We start from the raw sequence: 25,122 nt of genomic DNA, 5'->3' as shown, positions 1-25,122 counted from the left end.
TATGACAAGTGACTGTATTTTTTTATTTATTTAAGAAAATGACAATTTAGTTTGAACATGTAAAATATCAAGACAATTTATCTAAGAGATGAGACTTGATAATTACATATGAGTAGAGGTGTCTCACGAAAATAAATTTTCATGAAAAGAGTGAACCTGTTTTATACTTGAGTAATATTTTCATGAAGGCAAAAACTTGTGTGAGACTGTCTCACGGGTCGTATTTGTGAGACAGATATCTTATTTGGGCCATACATGAAAAAAATATTACTTTTTATGCTAAAAGTATTATTTTTTATTGTGAATATGAGTAGGGTTGACCTGTCTCACAGATTATGATTTGTGAGACGATCTCACATGAAACCCATTCTTTTGTGAATTGGGTCAAATTGGATATCCGATTTACAAAATTGATCGTGTAACCGTCTTACGGGAGTTTTTGTGATAATAAAATAAATAATAGTAATCAATGTTATAAATGACGGGAGACGGTGGCGAGGTGGACAATGACTGCCTCAGGTCTGCCCTCAACCGCCTAGGCGGTGCATAAACGATTTATTTTTTTAGCAATTTTTTATGAATAATTATATGTAATCATGCAATATAATTACAAATAATCATTTTTTTAACATGATATTACAATAAAATATATTATTTTGAAAAATAATATTCGTGGTGGTATAATTTGCAAACGAGAATGTTTTGGACCCAAATTTATCTACCATTGGCATCTCTCATAAAGCCTGCACGACCACTAGAAACCAAAGCGAAGCCGCGCGATGGTCGGGAAAACAGCGGTGGATGTCGGAACCGATGGAGTGGCCGTTGTCGCGATCAACAATCCACCTCTCAATCTGCTCTCATCTGCCGGTATATTTCAAACCCGATTTTTGTTCAACTTTCTTATTCTGTTCTCCGGTGGTGATGATGATCGATGATCGAAAGAACTTGTCAAGATATTTTAGTCTGGAATAGAATGATGCTATCGTACTGTGCTCACCTTGTCGGAAAACTCAACGGAGATTGATATATGAATTTGCCGAGTGTTAGTATCTATCAGTATTAACTGCTTTATTCCGGCTGAAATCAATGGAGTGCTAGAAATAATACAGTGGGATGAAGCCTTCATTTCCTCCTTATCTTGTAGACTTGTACCATCACAAGAGTATTCGTAGGCACACATTGGCAAAATTATCTGACAACATATTTTGCTTTATACTGGGGCTTAAATTCATGTAGATTTCATCTATTGTTGCTCGAATTTGAATATGGTTTTGTCCACATGGTGGGTATCTCTACAAGTATCGTCTTCTTTTTAGTTCGAACTGTTTCTAATTTGATTTGGATATGATACAAAAGGGTGTACAAATCGTGCATTCGTAACACTAAAGGTAAGTCCCGTATAAAACTATGCTAAGAATGGAGAGGGTGGAAATGGATTCTCCTTTCCTTTTGGAGCAAGGATGGTGCCAGAAACTTCATTGACAAGTTTAAAAGCATTTTGGCAGACAGCTCAAAGTTATGCAGTCCCGAATAACTCATATTTATCCAAACAAATCCTACTGAATGTACGAATTCTGTAGCTGTAGAAAAGCCATTTGAAGTGAGTTCCAATAAGCTGCCAGGTCCTATCCGCTATTTTAGTATTTTATATCTATAAGTTGCAACAGGAAAATTCTACAATCTTTTGAGCTTACTGTTTAGGGTGTTCTCCTGGATCCATTCCTATATTCTCCTTGATTTGAAAAAGTTAATAAGAGGTTTCCCGTTTTGTAGTGATGCTCGACTTAAAAATGACTATTGAAGGAGCTCTATTAAGAGATGACGTGAAAGCGATTGTAGTTACTGGTAAGAAAGATGAAGTAGTTTTTCATGCTGATAGATGATCTTATTGTGAATTTAATCCACTGGTTAGCTGAACAGGTTTGAAAGGAAAGTTCTCTGCTGGTTTTGATGTGACAGCTTTTGGTGGAATGCAAGGGAAAAAGAGTAAGAATGATTATTTTCCCTTGAAATACCTTGAAGAGGTTTAGGTTGTTCTGAGAGCTCAAATACTGTAACAGCAAAAAAAGAGCTTGGATTTATGTCAATTGAAATTGTCACTGATATTTTGGAAGGTATTACATTACCAGCCGCAGCTCCTGTGCTTTTAAGGAGATTTATTATGTTCATGTTTTGCCAGTAACTATTTTATTATAGGTGCAAGAAAGCCTTTAGTAGCTGCTATTGATGGTCCTGCTTTTGGTGGTGGACTGGAAATTGCTCTTGTATGTATGGTCTTTTTCACTTGCTTTCTTCTTTCTGTTGTTAATATCTGGTACCGTGAACTTTCTCTCTGTTTGGCGATAAAGTCCATGCAACTTTATAAATCATACCTCTACCCCATCTGTTGATATTTCAGTTTTGATATTGAAGTTTCCGTTAAATACCAAAAGAAAATTGAGATGGGAATTACACATTTTCTTAGTCCAGTTAAACCCACTTTCTTCTTGTTTTTGGAAATTGTGGAATAAGTTGTATCTAAATACTGGTACCATGGACAACTATTTAACTTGCCTCACATGTATTCTACTGTTTCTTTCCTTTATCACACTAATTCAAAGTCAACTCTTCATAAATTCATAGTAACTACACAGTTTTTGTTTTTTCCCAAATGTGATTGCTGAAGTAATCTACCGGCCTCAAGAGTTTATTGTATTAATAGATACATCAATAAGTTCAGGGAACCTTCGGAGATGTAGGTACGATTTTTGGGTATAAAACTTGTAAAATCCTTATTTTTTTCCCTTTTGCAGGCCTGTCATGCTCGCATATCAACTTCCACTGCACAATTAGGCCTTCCTGAACTTCAGTATGGGATTCTTCCTGGACTTGGTGGTACTGATAAGTGATATCCTTTCATGCATGGAAATATTTTGGTGCCCTGATGGTCTCTTTCTGTGAAATATTTCAATAATATCTCTTTTTCAAATTAAATTTTCTAACTTCCTTTTAATAAATGCTCAAACAATTAGTGATTTTGTTCTCATAGAATTCTTGTTCATCACTAACTTGTACCCATTAGCTTTTTTTTCCCCTTTTTCCTCCTCTAGATTTAAACATACCCTGCACCATCACTACATGGATCTTCAAATAACAGGAGTGAGTAATATTATTTTTCATTCTTTTTTGTCTCATTAGGTGGTTCATGGTTGATTGCAAAAAGTGACGAATCACATAGAACATCTATTTCAGTTCTATGTGATTCGACAATTGACAATCATTTGTTGATTAGTTGGAGTGAAATTTTTTGCTGAATGTTGACAGGAGCTATTTCCTTCTGTCAGAATGATGTTTTATGCTGTTCAATATTTCTCACGGAATATTCCATTTTCCATGACCATAAAATAGTTCACACCTTTTGTCTAGTTTAATTGCTAGAGCTATTTGAACATGTTTCTTTTATATGCTTTTTTCGTTTAGGATATCATCAGCTGTTGAATATGATCATAAAATGCATCCGTAGTTTGGATCTGCGTCATTTGGACTGTGGAGTGTTGATAACCTCATAATCTTTTTTTACGTTAAAATTACTTGAGAACAAAAATGTGGTTTTTTCCAGACTACTTTCACGATACTGCCTTCACTAGACTGGATTAGATATGTGTTTGCTGAATACTCGATGTGTTGACAGATAGTAGGATGGTTGTTTTTTTTATATCATATGGTGTAGAAATTAGTTATGGAACTTTGATTTGCTCCAGGGACGCAGAGGCTACCCAGGCTTGTGGGCCTTACCAACGCTCTTGAAATGATTTTGGTATGAAGTTGGTACTTTTCATGTTTTGAGTTTTTTCCCTTCATATATGGAACCTTCTTTTGTGTCTAACTAGATGTCGAAGCGAGTAAGTGGAGAGGAAGCTCGAAGTTTGACCCTTGTGGATGCAATTGCTCCCACAGATGAGCTGCTTGGAGTAGCTCGTCAATGGGCGTTGGATATATCAGAGTTTAGGAGACCATGGATCATTAGTCTTTATAAAATCGACAAACTAGAACCATTTATTGAAGCTAAGGCGATACTTAAATCAGCTCGGCTTGAAGTCCAGAGGGAAAATCCAAACCTGGTGTACCAATTGGTATGCATCGATGTTATTGAACATGGAATTGTTTCAGGTCCTCGTAATGGCCTGTGGAAGGTATTACAGGTGTAACTTTTTATGCTATTGGAACATTAAGATACACCAAGTTTATGATGATTTTTCTTTAATATGGCAGGAAGCAGAAGCTCTGCAAGAACTTCGACAATCTAGCATTTGTAAGAGCCTTGTCCATGTATTTTTCGCCCAACGTCTAGTTTTTAAGGTTAGTACTAATCTTTGTATCTTACTTATATTAACACTTGGAGTAAAAATGAATAATGGTTTTTTATGACCATGAATAGGAGTTCAAATAAATCGAATCAAGCTGAATATCAAGAAAAAAATAAGACTTAAATTCGAACTCTAGCTCGATTTAGAGCTTGCCGAATTAGAGCTCTAGCTTGGCTCATAATATTCATGTTTGCGAGCTATTCAAACTGTTGCTCAATAAGAAAGACTCAAAATATATTTATTTGATCTATAATCATTTTATATTATATTAACAAAATATTAAAACTCACGAGCAGTTCGCGAACTATGGAATAAAATAATTTGAGCTTGAGTTCAATTCGAAAAAAACGTGTTCAAATTCAGTAATTTCGAATATGAATCGAATAATTTTTTAGCTGACTTGAGAAGCTTGTGAACCGGTCCGATTCCTGTACATCCCTAATCATTTATTTAGAAGTAATGTTGCTTTATTAGCAATGTAGTGGCTTGTCTTGGCATGCATCATTAGCCCTCTAATTTTTTTTGTCAAATCTCTTCCCTCTGTCTTTCTCTCTCTGTTTCATTCTATTTAAATACCAATGTTCAAAAGGACCATTCCATCTGATTCTATCCTCTGATGGTCATATGATAATATACTGGCATCAGATTCCTGGTATTACTGAGAGGAAGTTACTGCCAAGAAAATTTAATAAGGTTGCTCTTATTGGTGGGGTAGCCATGAGCTCTGAAGTGGCAAAATTGTTGGTACTTAGTAACTACCAAGTCATTCTGAAAGAGAAGGATGAAAAGAGTTTACTGGAGCAGATCGACAGAGTCAAGGGTGAGCGTCCACTAAGAAAATGTGAAAAAATATATTTTTGAAACTAATGTCATTTTGTGACAGGAAAACTGCAAAATCATGTCAAGAATGGAAAGGCAGATCAATATAGGCCTGAAAAGGTTTTCAGTTTATTAAAGGGTGTTATTGATTACGACGACTTTAAAGATGTTGAGTTAGTCATAGAGGTTGGTTTTACAATTCAACTAGATATGTGCATTTTCTTGTTTTATCATGTTTATTCTCATTCAAGTGCATGGGCACCTAGAACTGTTTAATTATGCTAAAGTCCTTGGATCAGAGAAGTTGTTTAGGATTTTTTTTAAAAAAAATTCTCTCTTGAAATTTGATCTCCTTAATGTGTGTACTTTGATATTTTTCCATGTGACATTATGCTCTTTCCCTCAAGATTGGATCCTAAAAGCACAAGTTACCAAATAATTTGATAATTGTGTGGAAATATTTGGGTTAAAAGGACTGATGACTGATCTCTTTCATCTAAAATTTGGGCAGGCTGAAGCAGAAAGTTTGTCCTCGCAGCTAGAGATTTTCGCTGATCTTGAGAAAATCTGCCCACCACATTGTATTTTTACCAGTAATAGCTTAACATTCAGTTCGAAATCGATTGGAGAAAAGACAAAATGCCATGATAGGATGGCCGGGATTCACTTTTTCTGGTAATTATAATGATACATTGATACTTATTTGATTTTAACTATCTGTTGTATGCATTTGTTTTAAATTCTATCTCACGATTTGGGTGCAGCCCATCTCCTGACCTGCCCCTTGTGGAAATTGTTCGTATGAGTAATACATCTCCACAAGTGATCGTTGATTTAATGGATTTTGGGAAGAAAATGAGGAAAACCCCTATCGTAGTTGGTGATTCGGAAGGTCATTCAATCAACAGCTTGCTTATCAAATTTTTGCATTCAGCAATATTTCTAGCTGAAAGAGGTGTAGATTTGTACCTGATTGATCAGGCTTTTACAAGCTTTGGGATGCTATTAGGTCCATTTAGGTATGCTGGAAATTATAAACCTAATTTGAGGTTGTGCAAGAATATAGATTTCCTGTGTTTGAGATCAATTTGATCAGATCACAACTTGTGAAACAGTACCATCCCCAAGATATTTGAGAAAATGGAATCAAATTTTGTAACACCATTTTTGTGTGAACGAAAAATGCAAAATCCAAAGGCTGTTTTCTGTTTTAAAAACTGGCAGGAAAAAAAATTCTGTCTTAGCAATCCACAGCATCAGACCACTTCAATTAGAATTCTTGTTACGATTTTTCAGGTTTTCCTTTTTGCAGAACTATTTCATCCATCTATTTTGGTGATGAAATTGTTGCAGGACGATAGATATGCTTGGACTTCAAGTTTTTGAAGCGATTGGCAGGAGATGTGTTGAGAATCTCCGTGATAGTTCCTACGTTATCAAACTGATTTCAATTTTGCGACAGCATGATTATGAAGGTGACTTATCCATGTTTTCTTGCTTTTTGGGCTTTTATGGGTGCAAATGTTTTGGTTATATATTTTTAGGACATTTGTGGGCTTGCAATGAAATTATTATACTTTGGCATTTATTTCAGGTGAATCCAATGCCAAGGGTTTCTACAAATACGACAACTGTGGCATGGCTACCCCAAATGACGAGATAAAAAAATACCTACAAAAGGCTGGGAATACATCATACATGACCATCGAGTCCAAGGTCCCTCTCTCCATCTGCTTGCACCACGACCCCCCACCTCCCCCCCAAAAAAAGAGAAGAAAATATTTTTTTTACCAGACCTAGCTGAACACATGGAAAGTGTTATTTCCCTTGCCCCAAGTGCAAACCAATCATATAACAAACATAAATTATTCCTATAAATAGCTTGGTCTGTCAAAAAGGTCCAGGTTCGATGTAGATATTTTTGTAATACATGGAATTTTGTATTTTTACCTGTCATGTTATGCAACAAATTCTACAAGAATCAATGATCTACACCTCCATGCTTCACATTTCTCTTTCGGTTTTGATCCTGCACCATGTGCTATGTCTGATCCACCATTAAAACCTCCAGTTATGTATTAGGAACTCAAAATTCACTCTTTATGATCTGTCCATGCTCTTTAGCGCATTCATCTTGGAGTCTATTTTATTTATGATTTTTAAAGCACGTTCTACATTCTACTGCATGATACGTTAATTTTGGAGGATCTTATAATTGGCGAATATTTCCTTTCTGTTTTCTCAAGTTGATGGTTAAGAAGTATATCCAAATATTTTGTTTGTATTGCGGATTTCTAACCAAGCATCGTCATGTTGTCACTTTTCTCTGGTACAGTTAACGAAATTGTCCAATGATGAGATTGTTGAAATGATCCTTTTTCCTGCTTTGAATGAGGCATGCCAACTCATTTCAAAGGGAATTGTAACTAGGCCATCTGATCTTGATGTTGCTTCTGTTTTGGGGATGGGATTCCCAGCATATAGGTTTGCATTTCCTTTCTCGTTTATCTGTTTCCTTCTAACTAATATAAGATACTGATTTGTGTAAACCAACCCAGGGGAGGAATCATTTACTGGTCTGATACCTTTGGCTCTGCTTATGTTCATACGATTATGGAAAATTGGTCAAAGGTACATGGAGAATTTTTCAAGCCCTGTGCCTACATAACTGAATGTGCAGCAATGGGAGTATCGTTTGTGAGTTCATCTATACTTTTTTCTTTGGAACTTATTCTGAAATTGCGACTTTGCTTATTGTGGGGTGTGTGGATATCTAAAACCACAACTGATTTTTACTTTATTGTGTATTCATGTGATAAGTTAGCTTGCTTTGAACCTCACCGTCTAGAAGTTTAACTTCAAACAAAACTATAACTGTTGGACTAAGACCTGGTTGAAGACAATAAAATATTTGCTTGGGTTTACAACCTTAATTTTCTCTGAGGTTTTTTTGTGTGTCAACAATGCAGGTAAATGGAACAAATCATGGTAAATCCAGATTGTGAAATAAAATTTAAAAGCTGATCCACCTTAGGAATAGATTGTCCTGGATGCATCAAGTTATGAAGGTGGGAGTTGGCTTATTGGTTGTGGCAAATTGTCAGATGATGGGAGGACCTTAACCTAAATTGCCTTTGGTATAGGTGTTGTCGTGTAAGCAGGATTGTACTAATCTACTTTCTACCAACAGTTCCTCCTGTTTTCTTCTTCATCCCTATCTTTCATACATCTAATCTCATCTCCCTCCTCACCTTTCTCTATGGTTTTGCCAGCTTCATGGCTGTCAATGGTCACTCGGGTTGGTGTTGGTAGAGATTCTCCTTATCAACTTCATTTGATCTGCAACGCGAAGATAACTAAATTCGCGAAGATATATTAGCAAATTTGAAGTCGATGCAAGAGAAAGCTCTTTGTCTTTGAAACGAATTTGTCCCACACATGATGCTTACGGGATATGACAATCATCTCCCAAGATACTACAACTTCCAACTTGTGATAGTAGCACTACAAATCATAAGTTTCATAACCATAAGATTGAGCAAACATCCTTCTGAGAAGGAAGAAGGAGAAGTTCAAAATGCTCTTCTTTTGTTTAATCTTATCGAAGTTGATGTTATATTATCTCTCATTATTGCTCCAAAAGGTGAAATCGCTCACCTTAGGCGCCCCTCATCCCCGGCCCGACAGGAATGTGAGAGGAGGTAAATCATGGTGACTCAGTCAACCAGCAGCAGCTAGACCTTATGCTACGCCGCGCACAAGGAGCTCCCCCTCATTGGAGGGAATTTAACTCCCACACTGCCGCTTGCGAGACTCGATCCCTGGTAATTGCTCCAAGATTTACTGCTGCTGACCAACTGAGCTAAGCCCATGCGAGCTATTATCTCTCATTATGTTAATTCATTCAGATGGATTGATATGTCACAAATCTCGAAAATGTGACCAAGAGACATCTTTTGGTCACAATGATGCATGAAAACTTGCAACTCATGGTAATAGCACCTCCAGGTGCCTATGCATCTCCCTTTCCGCTCTGAAATTGTTTTTGGTGTATCTTGAGAGTCGAGAATGTCACTAAAAATTTGCAGGAATTTGAGTTGATGCCGGTATTGAATACTCTTTCCTCGAGAAGAAATTTGCCCCTTATTGGTGCTTCGGTTTGTGCCCATTTTTCTCCATGATACCACAATTCCTTCTTACAATAACAATACTGTAAATTATAAGAACAATGACCGTAATAGAGTGTACTCACTTTTGTAAAGAAGGCAGTTGAGCATAAGCAATATGAGTGTAATGTATGTAGAAATTTGACAATAAAATTTTTTTTTTGATGTCTTTGATCATGTCTATATAGATATCAAACATTTGAAACATGTTATTTCACCCAAAAGACGTAATTTGGATGTAGGATATCATGAAAATCGCCGGGTGCCACTTTACGGGCATCTTCCTTGCTGCTTGAGAAATTTTTTCACAGCTTTTAAGATGTACATTTGAACATTCTTGTTCAATCGAGTTTTTTTTGTCTTTTTTTTGCTTAATTTTTATTCATTGAACTCAAATATTCCAAAAGTTGGGTGGGAGAGAAACGCACGTGTGTGTGTATAGTTTTGATATGTTGCATACTCACTGTGTACTTATGTGAACACCGATGAGATGGATTTTATCATGTGGCTCTGTAATTATATCATGATATCAATTTTGATCATTCTCCTAAAATTCATGTAAATTAAATTACTAATTCTATGTTAAATTTATATAATATTGTTAAAAAAATTATTTTGCACATATGTTTAATAATATAATTGTAAAAATTTACTAATGATAGTAGTCATTTAATTATAAAATCGATATCAAAACATAATTTAAAAATTATAATAGATAAACAAAAAATGTAAGACTAAAAATATCACAATATTCGAGCTGTTTTTAACTTCACTGACGTATTATTTTTATATATATATAAAAAAAACCTCACTGACGTCTACTTTTCATAATTCCTGCCAAATGAAAACTACAGCCCAACCACTCCTATACAGCTCCCGAAAGGTGTAAGAAAATATCGAGGGTTTGATATTTGATAGGTCTGACTGGATTTTTTAACCCTTGGAATCATCGGACAAAAAAATAACATTCTTGTGTACGTATGTGTGTTTTTTTTAAAGAAAACATTATTGTGTTTAAAATAAAGAATTAAAAAAGACAAAAATTTGTATGAGCCGGTCACGGGTCATATTTTGTGAGACGAATATCTTATTTGGATTATCCATGAAAGAATATTATTTTTTATACTAAAAATATTATTTTTTTATTGTGGAAATCGATAGGGTTGACCCGTCTCACAAATAAAGATTCGTGAGACCGTCTCACAAGAGACCTATTCATACAAGTTTTTGCCTTTTCATTTTTCCAATCTCATGTCTTACCATACTTAGGCCATCTCCATCCATATCCTCTATTTTTCATCTTCTATCCTCCAAAATAGAGATCTATGATATCTATTTTCAAAAACTTCTCCAACCCATATCTTCTAAATATTACCAAATACTCTATTTATTTCATTTTCAACCCATATCCTCTAAAAAATTAAAACAACTTTTGATCAACAAAATTGACCCAAGCTTTATCTGCTATCTTGCTTTGATCGACTATACTTTAGAGCATCATGATCGACCAAAACAAGCATGGTCGACCAAAGCATCGTCGACCAAAGCAAGCGACGATGCTTTTGGAGCATGGTGGACCAAAGCAAATGCTTTGGTCCAAGCATGGTCGACCAAAGCTATGGTATGCTTTGGTCGACCAAAGTATAGTGTGCTTTGGTTGGTCGACCAAAGAATGATCAAATCTGCTTTGGTCGACTTAAGTGTGTGTGTGTGACTTCAAGCCCAGTCGATCCATGAAGAGTGATATTTTTTAATTTTTTTTTCAAAAGTACTATATTGCAATTTTTAAAATATCTATTTTTTAATCATTTCACACTCTTTTTCAATCCTCTATATGAACAGTGATCCTCCATAAATAGAGGATCACTGTTGCATACTCTAAAATGGAGGAAGCAAATAGAGCACGGTTGGAGAAGATTTCATCTTCCATAATTGAGGAATCCTCCATTATGGAAAACGGTTGGAGATGCCCTATAACCCTTGTAGTTTTATCAATTTTTTTGGCCAATTTTTAATAATTTCGAATTTTTTTAATTATTTTTAATGTTAAATAATTTTTTGGCCACTTTTTTAATTTTGAATTTTTTAAATGTTTTCATTTTAAATAATTTTTTTGTCCATTTTATATTTTATATTTTGAATTATATAATTTGAATAATTTATTTTAATTGTTTTATTTTTTGTATGAATTAATTATAATTTACAATTTATAATAGTCACGAAATAGAATTAATGAACAATGTAATGACAAAAAAAATACATAACATAATTTACTAGAAACATTTATTATCGATTTAACTTAACTTGATAAACATGCGATATTTATAGACATAATAAAGTAGACAATAAAGAAACACATACAATAATAAAGATAAACATATCACCAAAAATAAAAAAAAAAAACACACACACACACACAACAATAAAGATAAACACATTCTTAGTTCATTGCAATCATGAGAGTACACTAGTATGGTGGAAGGTCGGACTCGGATGGTGAAGTTCCTCCGAAGAACTGTCAAAACTATGTAGAAGTTCCGTTGGAGCCATCCCCCGTCTCCATTCTTTTCTGCCAAATTTTTTGTTGTTCTTTGATCAAGTATGCACGGACTGATTCATCAACGCACATAGGGTTCATCCTTAGTATTTTGTTTTCTTCTTTAAAAGCCATTATCGCATTCCTTTGTTTCTCAACATCAATGAGTTGTTGTCGATCTACCTCAGCATTCTCCATAACAGCCACCATTTTCTCAGTACATTTGGCCATGGTGGAAATGTCCTTCATGTGTTCTTCAGTAGCTTTTCTTTTGGCTTTGGCCTTTTTTATGCCAATTGGACGCTGAGAACTCCCTCCTGATGGATTATCTTCATCCAGGTTTATAACAAACCCAGATAGCCCTCCAGAATCGGGTGTTGGTGATTCTATGTTGGGAGAATAGTCAGATTGGGATGAGTCGATATTCCTGCGGTTTGGTATGAAATTCGGTAAAATAGCGTTTGATGACCTAAACTTCTCTTGGTCCTTAAGCAAAGACCATACATGATCCAACCGCCAAGTCGACCCAACTGATTGCTTAAATAAGGCTTTTGCTTGATCAAACTATAATAAGTATGAATTGTATCTTAGTCACATAAAGTAAAAAAAATATAGTTTCACGGAAATATGAAAAAAACATTAATTACTCACAATGTATTTCTCAGAAGCACCACTTGGACGGTTAAGTTGCACCTGGCTAACACATGAACTAAAATTTTGGACAATCTTGTTTATGTTGAACCAGCGACATTGGAGGACCTTAGTAGTTCGAGGCTCTGTTGAGTTACCAGCGAGTTGTTAGTTGTATGTAGCTGCCACTCGTGACCATAACCTATCACATGATTGGTTTATACCAATTATTGGATTTTGGGAGACATCAAGATAAGCCATAACGAGTAGTTTGTCCTCCTTGATTGAGAAGGCAGCATCACGTTTTGATGAAGTCATTTGATTGTAAATAATTATTCAATTTATAGGAGTGGTCTCAATGCTTCGTATGATGCTTCAATTTATAGCCAAAACATTTTGATAAGAAATCTGGATCAATGTTCTCAATTAAAATTAAATCTGATCTAAAGGTAAAAATTTAAATTATTTAGATTGATTTGTTTGGGGATACGAACTTTGATCTAAAGGTGTGTATTGAAAGAACTTTATTTTAAATGTACAATGCATCTATGACATATTATAGAGTTTCTTTATCAGTGGGTGAAAACTCGTGCCAGATGACTTTTCTTTGCTAACAAATACACAACCCGTGACAACTGAAAAAAATATAGACAAGAGTTCACATATGAGTTGTCTATGATTATGACTAGACAACACGTGATAGATGACTGCAACTAGACAACCCATCACATGGCTTTTATTTGAAATGCACAACCCGTGACAACTAGTATATAGACAAGAGTGGGCTATTGAGTTGTCTCTGATTGTGACTAGACACCACGTGATAGCTGGCTGCAACTAGACAACTCCTCAGTTGGCTTTTAGTGGAAATGCATAGCCCGTGACAACATGCATTATATAAATTAGACAACCCCCTTTGTCAGTTGGCTTTATTGAAATACACAACCCGTGACAAAAAAAATGAGTTGGCTTTTATTCCATATAATATTAAAAATAAATTAAAATATCTAACATAACTAAACTAATAAGTGTCACCACTTATTTAAAGACCAGTGACTTCTTGATATACTCAACTTGCTCAAAAATGAATTTTCATGAAGGAGGTCCTTCAAGTTTTTCTTTCTATGCGTCCTCATCGTCATCTGACGACGAAGATCAACCTAGTGCCAACATACAGAATGAGTTGAATCGCATTGACAAACAACAAATGGTTTTTAGCCAACTCATAAACAATGCTACCGTTGTCTCCAATTACATCCAAAAATGATAATTTGCACCGCCAAGGCTCGATCACTGGCCATGTTGTGATTAATCGAGACAGATTAGCTGCCAAACAACGCTTGTACAATGACTATTTTTTTGAGTCTCCAATGTACAATGAATCAATGTTCAAGAGACGTTTTCGAATGTCTCGTCGGCTATTCTTGCGAATTATGGAATCCGTTCAACAACATGACAATTACTTCGTACAGAAAGTAGATGCGTTGGGGAGGCCTGGGTTGTCCCCATACCAGAAGATAACAGCTGCAATGCGTATCTTAGCATATGGTATGGCGGCAGATTCAACGGATGAGTATATTAAAATCAGGGAGTCTACTGCGATTGAAAGTTTAAAAAGATTTTGTCGGGCTGTGGTGGAGGTTTTTGGTGACTGGTATCTTCGGTCTCCAAATGCTGAGGACATTGAAAGGATTCTCCTTATTGGAAAACAACGCGGATTCCCGGGGATGCTAGGAAGCCTAGATTGTATGCATTGGAAGTGGAAAAACTATCCAACAGGTTGGGCTAGACAGTATGCTGGTCGTAGCGGAAAACCAACCATCATTTTGGAGGCCGTAGCGGATTACGAGTTGTGGATATGGCATGCATACTTTGGTTTGCCAGGTTCAAACAATGACATTAATGTGTTATCAAAATCCCATCTCTTTGTTAATTTGGCCAATGGTGTAGCTCCCCCTGCTAACTATGTCATACACGGAAAGAATATACCATGGGATACTACCTAGCAGATGGTATATATCCAAAGTGGACTACTCTAGTGCAAACAATCCACAATCCACAAGGTCCAAAGAAGAAATATTTTGCAGCAAGACAAGAAAGTTGTAGAAAAGATGTTGAATGAGCATTTGGAGTATTGCAATCAAAGTGAGCGATAATCACTGGACCTGCACGAGTTTGGAGCAAACAAGTGCTGCATGATATCATGACAACATGCATTATAATGCATAATATGATTATTGAAGACGAAAGGGAATTGAATGTGCCAGTCACAGATTATCGCGAGGCACCCATCCCAGATGTTGAAATGACACGCGATGAGCATATCCGATTTCAAGAGTTTCTTGCACGCCATCGTAAAATAAAAGATAAATCGGCTCACTATGCACTCCGAGATGCTCTTATTGACCATTTGTGGGAGGAGTACAGTAATTCGGAATATTAGTATTTTTAATGGTCAATTTGTGTGTTGTTCTTTAAATCATGTGTCGTTTATGTTTGTCTTGATTTATATTTTATGTGTGTTTGATTAATGTTATCTTTTGTTTGCAATTTGATGACAAAATAAATGTATTGTTTTAAATAAACGAGTCGAATACACATGTAGTTGTGTTATGTTTAGTGAATTAATTAAGTTTAGTTAAATAATACATTATGAAATTAATTAATTATATATATATATGTGTGTGTATTTGAAAATGAAATAAATTAGAGAAATGAAATATTTGGTAATATTTAAAAGATATGTGTTGAAAATAAAATAAATTAAAGAAATAGAGTATTTCTTAATATTTAAAGGAAATGAATTGAAAATGAAATAAATTAAAGAAATAGAGTATTTGGTAATATTTAGAGGATATGGGTTGGAGAAAGTTATTAAAAATAGAGATCGTGAATCTCTATTTTAGAGGATAGAGGATGAAAAATAGAGGATATGGGTTGGAGATGGCCTTAGATTGTGTTCACAAAGTTTTGCGAAAGAATTATCCATAATAATTTTTTTTTCAACGTTTACTAACACGATATTCACAAGTTATAAAAAATGATTTAGGATATTTGTAGGAATATGTACAACAATCATTGTATGTATTACATGTTGGAGAACTTTCTGGGATTGATTATAACCAATAGTTTGGGGAAAAAGGCATAGTTAGAGACAACATAGTTTGTTAAACATTTTCATCACCATCCCAGTTGGAAGATGATATAATAGTTGTATCTCTCTTAAATGAAGTCTGAAACGAAAATTGAAAAATGAGCCATTTTGTTGCAGTAATAAATATAAAATTCAATTTGCAAATAACACATGTACTAATAAATACATGAATATATCAAAACTAATATATTACATCAATAACAACTCAATAAATATTTATAATAACTACATCACTACTACTCGTCTAGTTTTTTAGAGGAGAAAATATTTATTAAATCTATGTAACCTAATTGTCAAACCATTTCTTTCTCAATCGACAACATAGTTAACCCATTTAGTCTATCTTGCGAGATTGTTGATCGAAGATAATTTTTGTAGAAACTACACTTTTAGTCTCTATGATTGTTGAAACTACAAAATCAAATAATTTTTTGAGTCGAAATAACAAACCACAAAATGAAAGGACAAAGAAATCCTCAAAAACAATGAATGTCATCTTTCAATAGTCTACACATTCAAGCTCTATTCATAATTTATTTAATTTCCTTAGACTATCCACTTATTAATTACTCAAGTCGCACATTAAATTTATATAAAACTCATAATTCAATTATAACTCATGAAAAAATTTAAATAATGTGATGTGTGCTTTAGTTATATATTTAATTAATATTATCTCTAAGCATATTACAGTGCCTATATCGGAAGTAAATTTGTGAGTACCTTTTAATAGATTAATCTACAAATATAAATATAAATGTATATTTATAAAGACTATTTGAAACGAAAAATAAAGTATAATTCATGAAGAAAATTATTTACCTTTTAATAAAAGTAGGGGGTCGTAAACTTTATTTGTTGAATGTGAACAAAAATTAGGGTTGATATTTGGAGTGAGTTAAATAACAAATAACATATACCATATATATTTATCTATATTTTATCTATTTCATTACATTAAGGTTGAGCACATGATAGTAACTGTGGGGACCCGGACGCTAATCAAGTTCTCAATCATAATTGAGACTAATTAATCAATTAAAACAGGGTCTAAATTTTTTTTTTTTTTAAATGCGGAACGTAGTGACATCAAACTCATATACATATCAGTATAAAATACAATACAAGTCCTGTACTGCATGCATTCAAAATAAACTAAGGTTTAACAACTAATGTCAAGTGTTCAACCCTATCTCTAATCCAAGTCCGGAGCCTCCACTCTAATCACGATCTCTCCTCATCTCCTGGACCCTGATCCTGTCCCACCTGTTGTCATGTACACATACAGACAAGACAACAGCCGGATAAACCGGTGAGAATATACTCCCAGTATAAATCAATGAAACATGCAATCATATAAACAAATATAAAGCATGTAATCAGGTAACATGAATATGTATCATAATCCGAAACATAAACAAGAATCAACGATACTCGTAGCTACATCATTTAAGACTAGACTCAATCCTAGTCTAGGGATCCCGGTTTCCAAATGTGGTATTTCTATATCGAATTCCGTAATAGAAGGAACTCTGTTCCTATTACTCGATATAACCATATCCGGTGTTCCTATATCGAATTCCGTAATAGAAGAATTCCAATTCCTATTACTCGATATAACCAAACATCTGGAGTCCTGACCTATCCGTCATGGACTGTAGCTCTATCGCTAATATCATTATCCTGAGACATCGTGCAATGTTCCTGTGGCGATTCCACCACTATCAGGAACTTCTGTCACAAGATAACTCATCTGATACCTGCTAACTATAGTCAAGAGAACAAGTACATCAGTCAATTCAATGCAAATATCAATGCAATAAAGTAAAGTATGTGATTTAGGGAAACTCAAGTCTAATCCGACTCAAGTCGATCTCCCAATACCACATTGACTTATACCTTTCTTTCGTCGGTTTCTGGCTCAGTCGATATCCTGAACTCACAGCCTGTCTGGCAATGACAATATCAATAATCTCATATCAATATACCTTTCAAGTCAATAACAATCTGATCAATCTGGATTTAATTCAAAATCAACGGTATAACGGTATAATTTCAGTATCCCCGTCAATACCATATCACCAGATAACAGTTACAATCCATAACCCATATCCAATACAATCCGTAATCCAATCACAATTCAACTCTGTCCGGTATAACTCAATATACCCTAAAAATTCATAACAATTTCATAATCAGTCCGTTTCTCAATCTGACTTCGATTCTACGATGTCTAACATATCAAGAACACCATATATGAATTTCATTCAATTCTGACAATATCATAATTTCAAGACATGTCAAAACGTAGCAAAACTTACGCCCAGTTGTAGCTGTCGTCGCTAGGATCACAGAACTGTATTCGGATTCAAATTCTGATAACCGGATATCATACAATAAAATTTCTATGGTGTAAGGAAACGTTGAGGATTAATTCATGGAGCTTCTCGGTTTTCTCTCGTGAATGTGAAATTGGAAATGAAGATTAACATTTAAGTTGCAAGGTGATGACATGTGTCCACTCAAATCCATATTTGCACTTTAGTCCCTCAAATCTTCACTATTTGCAATTTGGTCCTCAAAACTCTTTTTAATTCCATTTCAATCCTAATTAATTACAAAAATCGTGGAATTTAATTCATCATTCCAAAATTCGTAAATTAAATAATCTCGGATTAAAATGATATAATCTCGGGCCTTACAATTCTCCCCCTCTGAGACATGATTTCGTCCTCGAAATCACAGGCAATCAAATCAGAAATACCAGAAACTGAAATAGGAAACTCATGTTAGTGGAATAACTCTGGGAACTCCTGTCTCATATGTGATTCAGTCTCCCAAGTAGCTTTTTCAATGACATGACGAGTCCACTGCACTTTCACGAGTGGAATAATCTTTGTTCTGAGCTGTTTTTCTTTACGATCGATAATCCGGATCGTTTTCTCGACATAACTCAATGTCTCATCCAGCTCGGTCTCGTCTGGCTGAATCACGTGAGAATCAGCAGGGAGATACTTCCGCAGCATTGATACATGAAAGACATCATGTATTCCAGATAATGAAGGCGGTAAAGCTAGTCGATAGGCACGATCTCCTATCTTCTCGAGAATCTCATAAGGATCAACATATCTTGGAGACAATTTCCCTTTCTTGCCAAATCTGACAACTCCTCTGAAAGGTGAAATCTTAAGGAATACTCGGTCTCCAGTTTCAAATACCAACGGTCGTCGTCTGAGGTTGGCATATTTGGCTTGTCGGTCTTGAGCTGCCTTCATTTTTTTCTGAATCAATTTAACTTTTTCAGTCATATCTCTGATCATATCAGGTCCAGTCTCAGGAACTTCAGAGATATCATCCCAGTAAAGAGGGGATCTGCATTTCTTTCCGTACAACGCTTCAAATGGGGCCATCTCAATACTTGTCTGATAGCTGTTGTTGTACGAAAATTCGCAAAGTGGTAATGCATCTTGCCAATTAGTGCTAAAATCAAGCACTACGGCTCTCAGCATATCCTCCAGTGTCTGAATCGTACGCTCTGACTGTCCATCAGTCTGTGGATGATAAGCGGTACTTAAATGTAGCTTTGTACCCAGAGTTTGCTGCAAACTCTGCCAGAAGTGCGAAGTGAACCGAGGATCACGGTCTGAAACAATCGACTTCGGCACTCCCTGCATTCTAATCACTTCTCGGACATAGATATCGGCCATCTGATCATATCTATATGTCATCTTGTATGGAATAAAACATGCAGATTTGGTCAATCGATCAATCACGACCCAAATCGCATCACAACCTTTGGAGGATCTCGGTAACTGCGTCACAAAATCCATGGAAATGTGATCCCATTTCCATTCAGGAATGGACAAACTCTGCAACAATCCTCCTGGCTTCTTTCTTTCAGCTTTCACCTGTTGGCAATTCAGACACTTGGCTACAAATTTAGTCACATCAGATTTCATTTGTTTCCACCAATACTGTGTCTTTAAATCATTATACATTTTCCTGCCACCAGGATGAATGCTAAAACGACTGTTGTGCGCTTCTGCCAGTATTCGCTGTCTCAAATCTGAAACATTTGGCACAACAATACGATTATTCACATACAAGACATTGTCACGAACCTGATATTCCGATTGATGTCCAGTTCTGACCATCGCAATCGAATTCTGTACATTCTGATCAACTTTCTGAGCTGTTTTAATTTTAAAAAGCAGCTCTGGTTCAGCTCGAACAACACACAATCTCAGAGGCTGACGATCTGTCTCAAATATTAATCCAGACAAACAGCAGTCTTTAATCAAATTCGATACACCAATCGTCGATAAGGATAGTGCACATACCTTTCGACTCAGTGCATCAGCTGCTGCATTGGACTTCCCTGAATAATACTTGATTTCACAATCAAAGTCTTTCAATAAATCCAGCCATCTTCGCTGTCTCATATTCAATTCAGATTGTGAAAACAGATATTTCAAGCTTTTATGATCAGAATATATTTCGAATTTCTCACCGTACAGGTAATGTCGCCATATCTTCAATGCAAAGACTATGGCTGCCAATTCAAGATCATGAATTGGGTAACGAGTTTCATGGGGTTTCAGCTGTCTCGAGGCATAAGCAATCACATGCCCCCGCTGCATCAAAACACAACCCAATCCTCGGTGAGATGCATCACAGTAAACGACGGAATCACCAGTGCCTGAAGGAATTGTCAACACAGGCGCACTGGTCAGTCTCTTTTTCAACTCAAGAAAACTGGATTCACAGTCTTCTGTCCACACAAATGGAGCATTCTTCTGAGTCAATTGTGTAATCGGTTTGGCAATACTCGAAAAATCTTTAATGAATCGGCGATAATATCCTGCCAAACCCATAAAACTGCGAATTTCCGGCACAGATGTAGGTCTCGGCCAACTAATCACGGCTTCAACCTTACTGGGATCAACTGATATACCGTCTCCCGATATAATGTGACCCAAAAACACAACCTGTTTCAGCCACAACTCGCATTTCGACAATTTATCATTCAGTTTCTCTGCCCTCAAAATTCTCAACACAGTCCTCAGATGATTAGCATGCTCAATCATATTATTTGAATAAATCAATATATCATCAATGAATATGATAACAAAATCATCCAAGTATTTCTGAAAGACGCGGTTCATCAATCCCATAAATACCGCCGGTGCATTCGTCAAACCAAAAGGCATGACAATAAACTCATAGTGTCCATACCTGGTTCTGAACGCTGTCTTAGAGATATCAGAATCCCTGACTCTCAGTTGATGGTATCCAGATCTTAGATCGATCTTGGAATATACAGATGAACCTTGCAATTGATCAAATAAATCATCAATACGAGGCAATGGATACTTATTCTTTACCGTTGCCTTGTTCAGTTGCCGGTAGTCGATACAAAGTCTCATCGACCCATCCTTCTTTCTCACGAACAGTACTGGAGCACCCCAAGGAGACACACTTGGTCTAATGTACCCCTTGGCCAGTAAATCCTCCAACTGTTCTTTCAATTCTTTCAATTCGATCGGTGCCATCCGGTATGGAGCTCTCGAAATCGGAACTGTTCCTGGCATTAACTCAATGCTGAAGTCTATCTCTCGAATCGGAGGCAATCCAGGAATCTCATCTGGAAAAATATCAGCAAATTCACACACCACTGGCAAATCCGCCAATGATGGGCTCGATTTCAGTAAATCAACTGAATATACCAGGAATCCATCCGCTCCCTTCTGCAATAATCGAGTCATATTCATTGCAGATATCAAAGGAATTCTAGCACGAGAACCCTTACCATAAAATTTCCACTCCTCAGCCATCTCAGGTCTGAATCGAACAATCTTGTGGAAACAATCGACTGTAGCTCGGTACTTGGTCAACATATCGATACCGATAATGCAATCAAAATCAGATAAACCAAGCACAATACAGTCTAGCTCAATCGTATGTCCATCGTACTGCAGTATACAAGGTTTCACAGATTTCACTGATATCAAACCTGTTCCTAACGGGGAAGAAACAGACACTACCGCAGACAATGACTCAATTGGTAATGCACGACTCAATGCAAGCCTCTCAGAAATAAAAGTATGCGATGCACCAGTATCAATCAATACATAAGCAGGATAACCAGAAATAAAACAGTTACCTGCAACTACATCATCAGGGGCATCCTGTGCCTGCTCCTCGGTCAAAACAAAAACTCTGGCCTGCTGTCTCGGAGGCTGGCTCAATATCTGGCTACCTCCCGGTCTCTGCTGTGACTGAGTAGGCGGTGCTGGCTGGAAGGAATGAACGGCAGATGGTCGTCTACCTGCCTGAGCCACTGATCCAGATGACTCAGCTGCCTGTGATCCCTGGGCACTTCGCTGTGGACACACTCGGGCAAAGTGTCCCTACTGTCTACAGATACGACAGCTGCCAACTACTCCTCGGCACTGATTTGTGGAATGTCTCCCTCCACAAGTACCACAGTACGGTCCTGCATAGCTCTGGCTCTGCCCGGTCTGTCTAGAGCCACTCGAACTGGACGAGGTAGTCCCTGATTTCTTGAATTGCTTTCCTCTAGCCTTCAAGAAATCCTTCTTCCCGGTACTACTGCTGCTGCCACCTTCAAATCGAGGAGGTGGTTGTGGTCCCGGTGCTGGAAGCACAAACGAAGCCTCTCTCTGCCTCATCAGGCCTGCCTCGGCTCCCTTGGCTCTGTTTAGGGCATCGGTGAAGTTGTTGGGCCTCCCAGTATTCACCAGAGTAAAAATTTCAGGATTTAGACCATTTATGAACTGGTCTGCAACGGCCTCATCACTTCCTGCCACATGAGGGGCAAATCGGAGCAGAGTAGAAAACTTAGCCACATAATCCTCAATGTTCAACTGGCCTTGTTTCAGGTTTGCAAACTCGGCTCCCTTGTCCTTCCTATAAGAAACTGGAAAGAACCGTAAATAGAATTCAGTCTTAAACACATTCCAGGTAATGGCCGTACCTCTCTGTTCCAATGCCCTTCTAGTCGTGATCCACCAGTGTTTAGCAACGTCATGCAACTGGTGTATTATCAGTTTCGCCCTCTTTTCCTCAGTATACTCCAAAGATTCAAACATCGATTCAATATCGTCCAACCAACTTTCACATTCCACGGAGTTCTCCGTACCTTTCAAAGTCGGTGGATGGAACGACTGAAACCTTTTCAGCAATTTCTCCATTGCTGTAGGTGTCACATCCATGGGAGGATTCGATGTACTCCCCTGTTCTGGCATTCTTCTCGGAGGCATATCTGAAATCAAAAGGATTAGGAACCCCAAACCAAATATCTATTTCAGTCCTCCTCCGATCATCTTACTGCTGATCCAGAATCGGTTCTGATTCAATCTCAATAATATATGTTTTCAAATCAAGTCAGATAAACAGATAAACATGCATTATAAAGCAGTAAATCATGCAAGCAATCAAAAGCAGGAAAGAAAATCTCAATCTACCCCGCTCACTAGCTCCTATCTCAATCTCAAGGATCTATCGCTCTGATACCACCTGTTGTGGGGACCCGGACGCTAATCAAGTTCTCAATCATAATTGGGACTAATTAATCAATTAAAACAGGGTCTAATTTTTTTTTTTTTTAAAATGCGGAACGTAGTGACATCAAACTCATATACATATCAGTATAAAATACAATACAAGTCCTGTACTGCATGCATTCAAAATAAACTAAGGTTTAACAACTAATGTCAAGTGTTCAACCCTATCTCTAATCCAAGTCCGGAGCCTCCACTCTAATCACGATCTCTCATCATCTCCTGGACCCTGATCCTGTCCCACCTGTTGTCATGTACACATACAGACAAGATAACAGCCGGATAAACCGGTGAGAATATACTCCCAGTATAAATCAATGAAACATGCAATCATATAAACAAATATAAAGCATGTAATCAGGTAACATGAATATGTATCATAATCCGAAACATAAACAAGAATCAACGATACTCGTAGCTACATCATTTAAGACTAGACTCAATCCTAGTCTAGGGATCCCGATTTCCAAATGTGGTATTCCTATATCGAATTCCGTAATAGAAGGAACTCTGTTCCTATTACTCGATATAACCATATCCGGTGTTCCTATATCGAATTCCGTAATAGAAGAATTCCAATTCCTATTACTCGATATAACCAAACATCTGGAGTCCTGACCTATCCGTCATGGACTGTAGCTCTATCGCTAATATCATTATCCTGAGACATCGTGCAATGTTCCTGTGGCGATTCCACCACTATCAGGAACTTCTGTCCCAAGATAACTCATCTGATACCTGCTAACTATAGTCAAGAGAACAAGTACATCAGTCAATTCAATGCAAATATCAATGCAATAAAGTAAAGTATGTGATTTAGGGAAACTCAAGTCTAATCCGACTCAAGTCGATCTCCCAATACCACATTGACTTATACCTTTCTTTCGTCGGTTTCTGGCTCAGTCGATATCCTGAACTCACAGCCTGTCTGGCAATGACAATATCAATAATCTCATATCAATATACCTTTCAAGTCAATAACAATCTGATCAATCTGGATTTAATTCAAAATCAACGGTATAACGGTATAATTTCAGTATCCCCGTCAATACCATATCACCAGATAACAGTTACAATCCATAACCCATATCCAATACAATCCGTAATCCAATCACAATTCAACTCTGTCCGGTATAACTCAATATACCCTAAAAATTCATAACAATTTCATAATCAGTCCGTTTCTCAATCTGACTTCGATTCTACGATGTCTAACATATCAAGAACACCATATATGAATTTCATTCAATTCTGACAATATCATAATTTCAAGACATGTCAAAACGTAGCAAAACTTACGCTCAGTTGTAGCTGTCGTCGCTAGGATCATAGAACTGTATTCGGATTCAAATTCTGATAACCGGATATCATACAATAAAATTTCTATGGTGTAAGGAACCGTTGAGGATTAATTCATGGAGCTTCTCGGTTTTCTCTCGTGAATGTGAAATTGGAAATGAAGATTAACATTTAAGTTGCAAGGTGATGACATGTGTCCACTCAAATCCATATTTGCACTTTAGTCCCTCAAATCTTCACTATTTTGCAATTTGGTCCTCAAAACTCTTTTTAATTCCATTTCAATCTTAATTAATTACAAAAATCGTGGAATTTAATTCATCATTCCAAAATTCGTAAATTAAATAATCTCGGATTAAAATGATATAATCTCGGGCCTTACAGTAACTATCTTGGAGGACACCAATTTTCTCTTCCAAATTTACCCTTATATGATACTAATATTACACTTTTGATTTTTGTTATTTTGTTTTTTAAAAAAATTTCAACACACACTTTTATTTTTATTTTTTTATTTCAACAATTCAATTATCAATTTAGTCACTCCATAAATTTTCAAATTACACTTTAGTCCATCGATAATGAT

General features: G+C 36.4%; 3 protein-coding genes across 7 annotated transcripts; 2 read left to right on the top strand and 1 right to left on the bottom strand.

Annotated features, from left to right (window-relative positions):
- Window positions 1-697: 697 nt before the first annotated feature.
- On the top strand, window positions 698-9,330 carry LOC140832358 (glyoxysomal fatty acid beta-oxidation multifunctional protein MFP-a-like). Of its 5 annotated transcripts, XR_012118107.1 has the most exons (19): window positions 699-870; window positions 1,777-1,848; window positions 1,924-1,989; window positions 2,064-2,117; window positions 2,200-2,267; window positions 2,796-2,877; window positions 3,744-3,799; window positions 3,873-4,175; window positions 4,255-4,341; window positions 4,995-5,169; window positions 5,233-5,354; window positions 5,680-5,843; window positions 5,933-6,187; window positions 6,522-6,643; window positions 6,763-6,884; window positions 7,504-7,652; window positions 7,727-7,865; window positions 8,138-8,321; window positions 8,441-9,330. XR_012118107.1 is itself a non-coding variant. In XM_073196349.1 (18 exons), exons 1-18 carry the CDS (start codon window positions 780-782, stop codon window positions 8,171-8,173), a joined length of 2,124 nt encoding a protein of 707 aa, XP_073052450.1. In that variant the 5' UTR covers window positions 698-779; the 3' UTR covers window positions 8,174-9,330. The 5 variants fall into 5 exon arrangements, 4 of the variants coding, with proteins under 4 accessions (XP_073052450.1, XP_073052438.1, XP_073052457.1 ...); XM_073196349.1 differs by having other exon boundaries at window positions 698-870; window positions 1,963-1,989; window positions 8,138-9,330; XM_073196337.1 differs by having other exon boundaries at window positions 8,138-9,330.
- A 2,528-nt stretch (window positions 9,331-11,858) lies between these two features.
- LOC140808639 (uncharacterized) lies at window positions 11,859-12,818 on the bottom strand. Its single transcript, XM_073165769.1, has 3 exons — window positions 12,725-12,818; window positions 12,522-12,646; window positions 11,859-12,434 (listed from the first exon to the last, which is right to left on the bottom strand). Exons 1-3 carry the CDS (start codon window positions 12,816-12,818, stop codon window positions 11,859-11,861), a joined length of 795 nt encoding a protein of 264 aa, XP_073021870.1.
- A 914-nt stretch (window positions 12,819-13,732) lies between these two features.
- On the top strand, window positions 13,733-14,506 carry LOC140808629 (uncharacterized). Its single transcript, XM_073165757.1, has one exon. It carries the CDS (start codon window positions 13,733-13,735, stop codon window positions 14,504-14,506), a length of 774 nt encoding a protein of 257 aa, XP_073021858.1.
- The last annotated feature ends 10,616 nt before the right edge of the window (window positions 14,507-25,122 follow it).

This window comes from Primulina eburnea, chromosome 1 (genome assembly GCF_022965805.1).
Source record: "Primulina eburnea isolate SZY01 chromosome 1, ASM2296580v1, whole genome shotgun sequence".
Lineage (NCBI taxonomy): Eukaryota > Viridiplantae > Streptophyta > Magnoliopsida > Lamiales > Gesneriaceae > Primulina > Primulina eburnea.
This window is presented reverse-complemented; position numbering and strand designations above follow the sequence as displayed.

Excerpts from the sequence above, each read along its gene's own strand:
- LOC140832358 (XM_073196337.1), top strand. The coding sequence starts at position 780 with ATGGTCGGGAAAACAGCGGTGGATGTCGGAACCGATGGAGTGGCCGTT. Across the intron at positions 4,176-4,254 it reads CTCGTAATGGCCTGTGGAAG|GAAGCAGAAGCTCTGCAAGA; the intron begins GTATTACAGGTG and ends TTAATATGGCAG. Across the intron at positions 5,170-5,232 it reads GCAGATCGACAGAGTCAAGG|GAAAACTGCAAAATCATGTC; the intron begins GTGAGCGTCCAC and ends ATTTTGTGACAG.
- LOC140808629 (XM_073165757.1), top strand. The coding sequence starts at position 13,733 with ATGCTACCGTTGTCTCCAATTACATCCAAAAATGATAATTTGCACCGC.
- LOC140808639 (XM_073165769.1), bottom strand. The coding sequence starts at position 12,818 with ATGACTTCATCAAAACGTGATGCTGCCTTCTCAATCAAGGAGGACAAA. Across the intron at positions 12,647-12,724 it reads CTCCCAAAATCCAATAATTG|AGCCTCGAACTACTAAGGTC; the intron begins GTATAAACCAAT and ends GTAACTCAACAG. Across the intron at positions 12,435-12,521 it reads GTGCTTCTGAGAAATACATT|TTTGATCAAGCAAAAGCCTT; the intron begins GTGAGTAATTAA and ends TACTTATTATAG.